The 13,396-nt window shown below is 39.6% G+C and overlaps 1 protein-coding gene and 1 pseudogene across 1 annotated transcript in view; one reads left to right on the top strand and one right to left on the bottom strand.

Annotated features, from left to right (window-relative positions):
* The window catches only part of HDAC8 (histone deacetylase 8), a 242,204-nt gene that overhangs the window by 655 nt on the left and 228,153 nt on the right, over positions 1-13,396 (top strand). The window contains exons 2-4 of the mRNA XM_060086882.1: positions 145-197; positions 2,760-2,890; positions 5,075-5,216. Of these exons, the coding sequence (XP_059942865.1) occupies positions 145-197; positions 2,760-2,890; positions 5,075-5,216 (326 nt within the window). The remainder of the gene's footprint in view (positions 1-144; positions 198-2,759; positions 2,891-5,074; positions 5,217-13,396) is intronic.
* On the bottom strand, positions 1,655-1,755 carry LOC132482860 (U6 spliceosomal RNA; annotated as a pseudogene).

Below are 13,396 nucleotides of genomic sequence, written 5' to 3' on the forward strand. Positions count from 1 at the left end.
CTTTGTAGCTGTTAAGTAAAAAGGGAGGGGAGTTAAAAGTTAGTTCCTTTGTTCAGGATGATGAAGTAGATGGGATTTCTCTGAATTAAACATTTGAGACTATTTTCTGCCTTTTTTTTCTTCCTTTTTTGCTGATGTTTTTAGGCCAGTATGGTACATTCCTTGATTGAAGCATATGCACTGCATAAGCAAATGAGGTAAGTTGTGCTTGAACAGAGCCCTGAACCCAGGTGTTCATAGCCTTAACTTCCTGCTTCACAGCGGGGCTAATTAGGGAGAGAATGGTCCTTTTTTCAAAGCTTTTTGTGATTCACAGTGTTGGTAATCTGCCTGTAACCTAGTAAAAGCTCTTGAAGAATTAAGAAAACTCGAAAAAAGTGGTGCATGAAGCACTTAAGAAATAGGACTTTATTGCTGGGAGGGAAGTATCCTAGGGATAGGTGTTTTGTGGAGGTTTCGGGGTGAGTACACTTGGGTACTAAAATCTATCTGATAGAAAAAATGACGTTCAGCTGGGAGGTGTTCTGGTTTTGGGGTTTTTTGTCTTTCCTAAGCCAGACCTGGGAGTATGGGTTCAACTTAAGACTTTTAGATACACCATTACCACCACCAAACTTTAATGATGAGCCTGGAGACAGTCAAGACCAAAGGAAACTCCTGGAACCAAGGCCATAACTCAGCACGGAGCTAAGTGCTTCTTTAAAAAAAAAACAAATAAGTGAACTTGTTGTTTGTCGTTATAAGAGTAAATATTATAACCCTGACACTTGTAGGATTGTTTGTGACATTTTCTGGCCAATTGGGTGAGCATCTGTCTATGCTGGCTAGTGTGGTATGCTTCATTTATCTCCCAGAAGGTAGTGTAAATTTTATCCTTATTACTAACAAAATCAATTATTGAATATCTTCTTTATGAATGTTTTTCAACCGTTTTTTAACCCGTATGTTTGGTAAACAGAAAAACGACATGCTTTCCATTAAAGTTATTTAACAGTTCAAAAAATTACTTTGACAAACAAGAAATCAAAGCAAAGCAAAACTGTCTAATTTCCTTGCTGTTAAGTAAGGAGGCTTTCGGTAAGGATTTGTTAAGGAAGAGGAAGGGTATTAAAAGAGGGAGCAATTAGGGCTGGGAAACATGGTCCAAGAAACTGTAAAATTTTTATTTTAATGGGCAGAGTTATCACTTCTGAGGGTGTAGACATGTTTTCTTGAAGAAGAAGCAAGACTCCTTGGATCTTGGCTATTTATATTTACTTTTTGAGGCTGAGCTTGCTTGGTGATGATAGTAGCCTGTATAACCATATTAATTCAGGAGAAACTCATGGGCATGTTCCCCTTCAGCAAACAAAGAAACCACTAATGCCTCCCTGTGGCCTGGGTCATGCTTTTTAAACTTGAATGTGCATATGAATCACCTTGTTAAAATACAAATTCTTTTTTTTTAATTGTATAGTTGATTTACAGTGTTGTTTAGTTTCTGGTGTACAGCAAAGTGATTTAGATATATATGTATATTCTTTTTCATTTTCTTTTCCATTATGGTTTATCACAGGATATTGAATATAGTTCCCTGTGCTATACAATAGGACCTTGTTGTCTTTCCATTTTCTATATAATAGTTTGCATCTGCTAAGCCCAAACTCCCAATCCAAAATATATGGAATGTTTCACAAATTTGAGCGTCATCCTTGCATAGGGGCCTTGCTAATCGCTGTATCATTCCAATTTTAGTATATGTGCTGAAGTGAACACTGAAGTACAAATTCTGATTCAGTACATCTGAGGGGAGGCTGAAATTCTGCCTTTCTAACAAGCTCCCAGGTGATGCTGCTGCTGGTCCATAGACCACCCTTTGAGTGGTGAGGGCTAGAGAGCAGTAGTGGCAGTGGCAGAGTCAGGAAGAGGATATGGGGACTAGGCAGCTAGAAGTTAGAGGTGGTTAAGTCCTGTTGTTAGGTTAGCACCCTGTATTCTCTCCGTCACTCCTATTTTCACTTCTTGTGAACAGTGGGTTGAGAGCTTCTGAGCAAATCCCAGTTCCAGCCTGTTTGCTCCTTCTCTCCTTCCTCTCAGAGGCAGATGTGAGGGACCAATTATAGAAACCTTCACATTTTTTGGTTGCCTATTTTTTTATCCTTTAATATTAATAATAATGACAGTTATCCACAAAGCATTGTCATGTATGTTATCATTTAATCTTCACCTAAGTCCTATAAGATATCCCCACTTTACAGATGAGGAAACTGAACTACAGAACAATCAGCTTATCTGAGGTTATAGAGCTGGTAATTAGGACGGGAAGCCAGTTCTCTGACTCCAAATTCAAAATTCATGACAATACAGCTGCCTATTAAAGTAAAAATATAGTTGAAAGGATTGTATTTGCCCAATTAGGAAAACTGATTCAAATGAAAATATCTCTTCCTACTGGTTTGTCATGAAAGTTGTAACTCACAGAGCAAAATTTGTCTAATACCTGATTATTTAACTTAAATATAATAACTCTTTTTTTTAACCTGCCTGTAAACTCAAGGGAGATATCTATCCTCTCACCCCTTTTTAATGGAGTCACCACGTAGATGTGAGGAAATGAAGACTGGATTGCTGTGGAGGAACAGAACGTGTTTATTGCTTCAGCCTCCTGGAACCAGAAGCTGGAAGTTGTATTTTCGCTCCAACTGCTGGCTCCTGCTTCCAGGTTCTGGCATACTCTGGATCTGACTCACTCACCTTTCTTTGTTCCCTGTTATTATTAGGATAGTTAAGCCCAAAGTGGCCTCCATGGAGGAGATGGCCACTTTCCACACCGATGCCTATCTGCAGCATCTCCAGAAGGTCAGCCAAGAAGGAGATGATGATCATCCAGACTCCATAGAATATGGACTAGGTAAAGTCGTTACTAGGCAATGACGGGAGATAGCCGACCTCCATCTACAGATCATAACTACTTAATCTTTTATAACTTGCATGATGGTCTTTAATACTTCTAAATTAACAACTAATGTGTTAACCACAATATTAATCTCTTCGTTTGACCACACTCCCATATGAGTTGAGCAAAATTAATGCTGGATCAAATGGAGGAAAACCTTTCAGTTGCTTGGCGCCCTAATATCAGTGCCCAGATTGGGTCTGGCTGTATGTACACTGATTTAACTGTCCTGTGACCTTATATTTTAACTTCAGTGTATATTTATGTTCTTGCTAAGTTTGATACCTTGTCTGTCATTAAACAGCTGCATTTTTAAAAACCATAAGTGGCGAATAGGATAGTCTAGAGAAACAGCATGATTTAGTAGAAGAACACTGGACTGGAGGTGTGTGTGTAGGGCAGGGGTGTGGGCTTAAGACACCAGGGGGACCCAGACCTGGCTCTGTGTCATCACAGATATGACATATCACCTCTCAGTCCTCAGTTTCTCCATCTATAGGATGTGACTAGTTAATCTTCAAGGTTTAGTCTTTCTAGCTGTAATACTAAAGAATTCCTTCCCCGACATTGAAGGTGTTTAGCTCTCATTTTGGAGCTGATGTTAGCACAGCAGCTTTCTGGTAAGGCATGTTGTTGACATACCTCAACCTACTCCTCCTAATAGGGCACTGGACCCAATTCCAATGTGTGGAGGGGGGAATTTCCCCCCACACCACCAAACAATGCTCAGGACACCAGCTTGGTGTCCTACAATTCAACTCAGTTCTGACACTCTCTACCCGGAGAGAGCATCAGATTCCACAGGTGAAGTGCTCAGTCCCACAAGACTTCTCTCCACGTCAGACATCAATTGCAAACCCAAGCTGTTACCTGTGCTCTGGCTGACAGGCTGCAAATTGGAGGTTCTAGCAACCTCACCAACTCAGAATGCCAAGCACAAGTCCAAGTTGTTACCTGTACTTCTGACTAACTCTCTATAAATCAGAAATTCTCATGACCCCCTCCGTGGATTTAATTAATTTGCTAGAGCGTCTCACAGAACCCAGGAAACCCATATATTCACTGCATTACCAGTTAATCATTAAAGGATATAACTCAGGAACAGCCAGATGGAAGAGGTGCATAAAGGCAAGGTATGGGGAAAGGGCGTGGAGTTTCCATGCCCTCTCCAGGTGTGCCAATCTCCCCAAATCTCCACGTGTTCACCAACCCAGAAGTTCTCCAAACCCTCTCCTTTGGGGTTTTTATGGAGGCTTCATTACGTAGGCATGAATGATTAAGTCATTGGCCAATTGGTGATTAAACCTGTTGACCTAAACAAGTAGGCTGCCAGATACTTCTCCATCAAAGATGGGTTTGTTTTGGATCAGCAGAGAATTGCAATTTGGGGTCTGCAACCATGGCAAGCCATGGCAAGGGAAGAAGAACACTTTTACAGAGAGGGAAAGGAACTTGGGAGAGCTATGGTTTTTTAAAAAAAAAGAGTCCATGGCTTTTCATTGAGTCCTTGCCAGGAAAGAAGAGAAGTCTTTCTTCTTGTTAAACTTGGTTATCATTTCAGGGTGTGAGAGCTCCCCCTTCTGGTCTCCTGACTATTTAATTGAAGTTTCTGTTTATTCATTTTTTACAAACTCAATCACCAGTTCCTCTGGCCTCACAGAGGAGGTCAGGGGGGTGGAACTGATAGTTCCAACCCTCATAATTCTACTGGCAGTCAACCCCCATCCTTAGATGTGGTCCACAAGTTACCTCATTAATATAACCAAGACACATCTATAACTCATCATTTAGGAATTCCAAGAATTTTAGGAACTCTGTGCCACAAACTGGGAAGAAATACAGTTGATCCTTAAACAGCGCATGGGTTAGGGGCACCCAGCCTCTGTGCAGTTGAAAACCTGAGGATAACTTATAGTTAGCCCTCCACATTTGCAGCTGCGCATCCGCGGATTCAACCTGCTAATGGTGTAGTACTGTAGTATTTACTGCTGAAAAAAGAATCCACCTGTAAGTAGGCCTGCGCTGTTCAAACCCATGTTGTTCAAGGGTTAACTGTATATTCCTTATTATAAATCATAATATCACACCCCTCTTTATCCAGCTTATCTTTTAACAAGCTCTTCTGATGTTTGCCTGAAGGTTATGACTGCCCAGCCACTGAAGGAATATTTGACTATGCAGCAGCTGTAGGAGGGGCTACAATCACAGCTGCCCAGTGCCTGATTGATGGAATGTGCAAAGTAGCGATCAACTGGTCCGGAGGGTGGCATCATGCAAAGAAGTAAGAAAATGACCTTTCTGCTTTCTATCTCTTTCCTTGAGTCAGTTTCTTATTTATGTAAACTCTTATGTTTATTGTATTGGCAGTTATTGAGAGACGTGGGGTGTGTGTGTGTATGACACTTTACTACGCCTTCTGAAGAGATACAAGTAAAATAAAAGATGACATAATATAGTGGAAAGTGTACTGTTGAAAGTCAGGACACCTGGGCTTTATGCCTAGTTTTTCTACAAACTTGGCTGATTGACTTGGACAGATTAACCTCTCTCGGTCTCAGTCTCTTCATCAGGAAAATGGGCAGAGCAAAGGATATTAATCTAGATATCTAGACAATCTCTAAATTCCTTTTAAGCTTTCTGGAAATTCCCCTGTCTTCAAGGAACTTATACTCTAGAAACATTATTAAAACTAGAATAATTAGGGAGCAACGTCAATTTTGGTACCAATTGAATATATGTATGAGCTGAAGAGATTTAGCAGTAAGGAGCAATTAATCATGGAAGTCTTGGAAGAGGTGAATTTTAGAGCTAGTTCTTTTTTTTTTTTTTTTTTTTAAAGAAGATGTTGGGGGTAGGAGTTTATTAATTAATTAATTTATTTTTGCTGTGTTGGGTCTTCATTTCTGTGTGAGGGCTTTCTCTAGTTGTGGCGAGTGGGGGCCACTCTTCGTCACGGTGCGCGGGCCTCTCACTATCGCGGCCTCTCGTTGCGGAGCAGAGGCTCCAGACGTGCAGGCTCAGTAGTTGTGGCTCACGGGCCTAGTTGCTCCGTGGCATGTGGGATCCTCCCAGAGCAGGCCTCGAACCCGTGTCCCCTGCATTAGCAGGCAGATTCTCAACCACTGCGCCACCAGGGAAGCCCTAGAGCTAGTTCTTGAAAGGAGTGGCAAACAGATTTTTGAATAGGTGGAGAATTGATGAGAACAGATTTAAAACAAAAGGCTGAAGAATCAAAAAGGAGGCTTAGGGCTTCCCTGGTGGCACAGTGGTTAAGAGTCCACCTGCCAATGCAGGGGACACGGGTTCGAGCCCTGGTCCGGGAAGATCCCACATGCCGCAGAGCAACTAAGCCCATGCGCCACAACTACTGAGCCCATGTGCCACAACTACTGAAGCCTGCGTGCCTAGAGCCCGTGCTCCGCAACAAGAGAAACCACTGCAATGAGAAGCCCGCGCAACGCAAAGAAGAATAGCCCCCGCTCGCCGCAACTAGAGAAAGCCTGCGCACAGCAACAGAGACCCAATGCAGCCAAAAATAAATAAATAAAATAAATAAATTTTTTAAAAAAGGAGGCTTATGCTGCCATCTCTAAGCAGCAAAGTGGCAACTGAGAGGTGTTAACCTAAGGAGAAAGGGCTTGTGCAACAGCTATTGCTACTTGGAGTTACAGGAAAAGTCCTTTTGGAGTTTGATGTTAACATTTCAAACAGCTATACTCTGTGTCTGACAGGGACTGCTGAGCCTTATTCAGCATTTGGTATCTTGCTTAAGATGGCTGTAGTACATGTTGGAGGAGAAGGATTTTATTTATTTATTTATTTATTTATTTTTATCGAAGTATAGTTAATTTGCAAAGTTGTGTTAGTTTCAGCTGTACAGCAAAGTGGTTCAGTTATACTTTTCAGATTCTTTTCCATTATAGGTTATTACAAGATGCTGAGTATAGTTCCCTGTGCTATATAGTAGGTCCTTGTTGTTTACCTATTCTATATATAGTAGTGTGTATCTGTTAACCCCAAACTCCTAATTTATGCCCCCCTCCAGAGGAGAGGGAGTTTAAAAACTGAATTTATCAATGTGCTATTTGAGTGAAATAAAGCAGCAGTGGTAGGAACTGCCAATGCATCATTCACACACCAGTTGTTCATACTATCTGCCATGACCTTGATACTCTAGTGCTCTTGAGTCTAGAGAAAACAGCACTTCATTTTTCAGAATAAAATCTTGAGCACAATTTCAGCATATGCAGATTAAGGTAATAATATGGAATTCTTTCATCAAATAGATAGATTTCATGACCAAGGAAATCCCTGAGTAAGTTTACTACTAGAATCTACAACTGAGGTGGTGGAACATAGAGAAGCTGTGTTTAGTAATGAGTTTTACATGGCCTTAAAAACAAAGAGAAACAACCTGCCTTTTGTTAGTTTTTGCTCTATTAAAAAAATTCAAAATCAAGACAGTGATCTCTAGGAGGGAAAAATGACCCTGTCTGCTTCAAGCTATAGATAAAAGGGACAAAACCAAGCTTCTCTGAACCAAGGACTTCTATGCCTTCTCACGCTTAGCAAGTTGAAAAGAAAAGTAGTGTGGTTTCATGGGAAATGCCCAGTCCTACCAGTCAGCTCTAGTTTCTGCATGTGGCACTGGAGCAGCTTATGTATTTAAATTCACCACTTAAGGCCTCCTAGGGCCTGGGTCAGTTTGCAGTGGAATACCCAGGTACCTGCCACTTCTTATTACTCTTTTGCTGCCAAAGGAAGCACACTCTATCTCCAGCCAACTATGGCTGCCTCTGGGGCTGTATGCAGGCGTGGGCATACCCACACGCCATTATCTTAACTGTTTCAGACAGCTTGCAGCTGATCCTACCTGGAAAGAGACATGCCTGTGGTAAATATAAATTACCAAGCGTCTCTAGAGATTGCCCCAATTCAGGTCCAAATTCCAAGGGGTTCTTGGTGCCTCTAGAACCTCTCTTCAGATGGACTACAGGCATTTAGCCCACAAACTTACATCTAGCGGGCATTTATCTTTTATAACCACAATATCTGTTTAAACCCCCGCATCCCCAAATACATGTACAGGTTCATACATGCCATTTATTCATTCAACAGGCATTGATTAAGCACCTACACGGTGTCAAGCATATTTTTATCATCACTAATAAGCAGAGATACAGAAATTGAAGCATGGTACATTTTTCCCCTACCAATTTTGAAAAAAAAAAAATCTTTTATTTCAAAATATCCAGGTGCTGGCAGGATTACAGTGAAATTAGCACACTCTTTTTGAAAACTTTGGAAATAAATGTTAAGAGTGGGGAAAATGTTTGTACCTGTTGACCCAGTACTATTATTCTCAGCAATATTCTAAGGAAATAAACCAATTCTGCCCTCAAGAAGTTATCTCTTAGAGGTAAGACAGCAAATAATTGCATCTGAAAGCCAAAGAAGAGTGATTTTCAAAGAAAATTCTGCAAAAGAAGAGTAATGAGAGACTAATGCTATTAGATATTAAACATGCAAAACTGTGATAATGAAAACACTGGTACCACTGGTATAAGGTTAGACAAATGATGTTATAGTACACTCCCCAAAGAGACTGTTGCATATAAGAATTCAATCAGTTATAAAGGATGTGTTGCAAGTGATTGGGAAGGATTGTTCGGTAAATGATGTTGTGACAGCTTGTAGCATTTATACCCTCATCTCCTGTAATAAACTAAAATAAGTGGCAGCTGGATTGAAGAGTTAAATATAAAAAAGCAAATTAGGAAAAAAAAACCTAGGATGAATGAATATTCCTCAGGCTTCTAAAGGGGAATAGTTTTCTAAGCTTAGGAAAGAATAGAAGAAAAACAAACAAAGGAAAAGATCAACATATTTGTATAAAATTTTAAAACCAAACTAACTTTTATGGCCATTTCAAAAATAAAATCTAAACACAGACTAGAAAGGCATATTTGACATAAATATGACAAAATCTGACAGGTTTGCATTTTCTGAGACATTCATACAGTATGATGTATAAGAAGAAGTATGGGCAAAGAACATGAATAGACAATTTACAAAGGAGTTTTCAGCACAACTGGAAAACATGGGACAATGTTCATCTCTACTAATCAAAGAAATGCAGATAAGTAGGTAGCCTCTTTTTAAGCCTATCTTTAATAGAACTGAAAAAAAAATGGTACTCAGTTTGCTAGTAATAGTGTGGTTTGGGTCAACCCCTTAAGAAAACAGTTTGGTAGCCAGCATGTATTAATGCTCTTTTATCTAGTAATCTACTTCTGAGAATGTTTCCTAAGAAAATAATTCAAAATATGGAAAAGAAACTATTTACCTGATGATAATTACCAGTGTTATTTATTTTAAAAAATTAGACATAACATGAATATCTAGCAATAAGGAAAGGGTGAATCCATTCCATGGAATATTATGCTGTTATTTTAAATGATGATTATGAAGACTATGGGGCATTTCAGAAAAATACTTCTGGGTTAATAAAACAGGTTTTAAAATTGTTTGCACACTGCAGTTACAACTTTGTAAAATAGATGCATTTTTAAAAAAAAATTAGTGGGAATGATAATAGTGGTTATGTTAGGGTGACAGAATTAAAATGATTTTTTTAATGTGTTTCTCTAGTTTTCAAAATTTCTGTAATGAGATTTTTGTCTAACTTTTGCAGCTAAAATTTTACCAAAATAAAAAGAGGCAAAAAAATAGTTACAGCAAATATTAACAAAGGGTTAAAATCATTAACTTTTCTAACTGATTTTTTAAAACACTAATATTCAGATAAATGAGTAAAAGACATGAACAGACAATTTACAAAAGAGGAAACAAATAGTAAACAAACATGAAAAAATATTTAGTATCACTAATAATTAGAGGAAGAAAAATTGAAACATTATATAATGTATATATTTGTATATATACATGTATATATTTTACTTCTACCAAATTTGAACCAAAGGAAGAAAGATCTTAACTCATACATCTATTACTCTTGGTAATCTAAGGAAATGAGCCAATCCAAAATATGGAAAAGCTGTGTATATGAAGATGGTAATTTCTCTTTCACGTATAATAGCCAAGAAAAAAGAAGGGAAGGAGACCTAAATATTCAACAACAGTGGGATGGTTACGTAGTATACTGCAACATATCCACTTGATGGGCTATTATATAACTATTAAAAATGGTGGTTAGGACAACTGCATAACAAGAAAAAATGCATATCGTATATTGTTGGCTTTGCTTTTAAAGGGCAGGTAGCTACAACATCATATATTCACTCTGATTAGAGATATGTAAAAAATATCTGCATATGAAAAGAATTTCTAGAAGGAAATACAACAAAATGATACCGGTGACTTTGTGACGATGATGATAGTATGAGATGTGTATATATATATATATATATATATACACACACACATATACATACACACTATATATATATATATATATATAGATATAGATATATATATATATATATATATATACACTATATGTATATGTGGGTATATGCACACACAGATATATACATGTACCTTTTCTCTGTTTCATATATTTTCCTATATTTTCTCTAATATGATTATATTACTTTTATTAATAAAACGTTTTATAATAAAACCTGCTTGGACCAAAGTGGGAAGCTGTTACAATAGAGGCATAATATGGTCGGTGTATGCTAGAGTTAGGCACAAGGTAGTGGGGTGTCCAGAAGGAGTGGACTGCAGCACTTACTAGTTGTGTATGTGACCTTGGGGTTATTTCAGGAACAGCATGTGCAGAGGCACAGAGGTGTGAAAGCTGAGGGCACTTCCAAGTCTATAATTAAAGCTGAAACCAAGGGCTCCTATAGGCAAGTGGCTGGAGGTGAGGTGGGAGAGGTATGAAGGGTCCTGTTTGCCAAGCTGAACAGCTTGGACTTGATCCTTCAGGTCAGTGGTTCTTGACCTATTTTGGTCATGGACCCCTCCGAAAATCTGATGAAAGCTATATAACACTGTCCCTAGAAAAATGTACATACACAAATGTTTCCTTATAGTTTCAGAAAGTCTAAGGATCTCCTACAGCCCATGTGTGGATCCCTGGTTAAGAACCTTGGTTTTAAAGAGTAAAGAATCACTGAAGGAATCTTTAGCCAGGAATAGGTAACATGATCAGATTTGCATTTTAGGAATATGATTCTGGCAATAGTTGGTAGATAAACTGGTGAGTGTTGGGGGCCAGAATGTTGGCAGAGAAATCTGTTAGGACCTTTACCGTGATAATAATCTATCCTAAAGGAGGTGAAAGCTGTGGTGATGAGCATAGGTGAGGGAATAAATTCAAGAGCCATTTAGTAGCTAGAATAGGTAGGAATGGTAACCAGTTTGATATAAGTGATAAGGAAGGAGTGATCTAGATTTCTTGTGTAGATGACTGAGTAATTGTGTTACCTTTAACCAAGAAGAGTAGGGGATGGGGACTGCTCTGCCTATGGAGCATCTAATTAAAGATGTCTATTACAGAGTCGGCAATGGGGTCCAGCCTATGACTTCTCAACTTTAATCTGCATACAAAATACCCAGGGATCTTATTAAAATGGAGATTCTGGTTCAGGTCTTGGGGGAACCTGGGAATCTGCATTCCTAACAAACTCCCAGGCAATACTAAAGGCTGCCAATCTGTGGCCCGTACTTAGACTAGCAAGAGGCTGGAGCTCAGGAGAATCATCTTCACTGAAGATACAGATTTGGGAGCCAGTAGCATGATAGGTGGTAATTAAAATTAAGGAAATAGACAAAATAACCTGGGAAGCATGTGTAAAATAATACAGGGGAAAAACCTCAAATAATGAGCCTTGTGGAATGCCAGTGTTTACAAGGCAGGCAAGAGAAGAAAGGGCTACAAAGTTGAGTCTTGAGAAGGAGTGGTCAGAGAGATAGGAGGAGAATCAGAAAAGACTTATCAGAGAAACCAAAGGTGAACCTCAAGAAGACCAGTTTGGATAGCAGTGTCTTCTGCTGCTGCAGAGCGTGTATTCTCAATGGGGGGGGGGGGCGATACTGCCCCCAAGGGAGCAAAAATTGATTCTTGCCAGGGCAGGTGGTAGGGGGGCGGGGGCGGCAAGAAACTTAGATGTTACATAGTTTATGGTTTTCCAGAGGGTCACAGTACATAACAGATGTACAGTACATCTGTGATATAAAATTTCGTGGAGAGGTCCGTTAGAAAAAGGTGTCTAAAAAGGCTCCTTGGGTGAGGGAATGATAATGAAAAAATGGTTGAGAAACAGCTGTAGAGAAGGAAAGTAAGATTTCTCAGTAAGGCGGTTGTGGTGAAGAAGACTTCAAAGGATGGAGAGGAGTGTGCTGGGGAGACAAGGAGGTGAAGGGCCTTGCAGAAGCAGCACTGTGAAATAGCTTGGCAGATTGGGGGAACTACACACATTGCTGGAGGGTTAAGGTTCAAAGCAGATAATGGCAGCAGATGAGGTAGAAAAGTAGGAAATGGCTCATGAAGGGCTTCATGTATATCGGAATCACTCCATTGAAAAATGCAGATTTCTAGATCTCTCAGAGATCTTGATCAGGTAGGTTTGGACTGGGGCATCAGAACCTGCACTTTCAAAATCTAAGGGTGATTCTGATGCACACACTTTGAGAAACTCTTCAGTAGGAAATGGGGGGGACACTGAAATATTATGTTAGGTAGTAACGTGGTTAGATTTGTGTTTTAGGAACCTAACTGACTGCAGTTATAGAGGATGGATTGAAGGAGGTGTAGACTGTAGGTCGAGGGACTGAATTGGGTATTGGCGCTCTCACTGACAAGTGATGAGGACCTGAACTAAGGCAGAGCAATGAGAGTCAAACCCAGGCAATCTAATTCTTCAACCTGTGTACTTATCCCCTAAATTATACCACCTCAGTACACGGGAGTAGGTGGTGGTATGCAGCAGAGGTAGTACCCAGGGAAATTGGATTCTGAGATTTGGAGATGGAGGTGGAAGCTGGAACTAGAAGCACATGTGTTGCCAGTGTATGAAATGGTAGCGCAAAGCAGGAAAATGGGTGGGATTACTTAGGGAAAAGACAGAGAGTGAGGAGAAAAAGAAAATAGAGCCTAGAACCCCAGGAAATACCAACTTGTAATGGGCAAGTATAAGAAGAAGCCCCAGTGAGTTCAGCTGAAAAGCAGCAATCAGGACTGGCCAGGTAATCGAAATAGAAGGGGACCATAGAATACCAAGGGAGCAGAGAGTTTAAAGAAGAAAAGAGCTCTCAACAATCCGGAGCAGTACTGAAGTGTCAGTCATATTTGGCAATTAATATAGTCATTAATGACCTTGGTAAGAGAACTTTCTGGAGAGTGATGGGAATACAAACTGTTGAGGGGTGAGCAGGAACTAAAGAAATGGACAAGAAAGGAACATTAATCTGTCCAGAAGTTCAAATGACAAA

Source organism: Mesoplodon densirostris, chromosome X, assembly GCF_025265405.1.
Source record: "Mesoplodon densirostris isolate mMesDen1 chromosome X, mMesDen1 primary haplotype, whole genome shotgun sequence".
Lineage (NCBI taxonomy): Eukaryota > Metazoa > Chordata > Mammalia > Artiodactyla > Ziphiidae > Mesoplodon > Mesoplodon densirostris.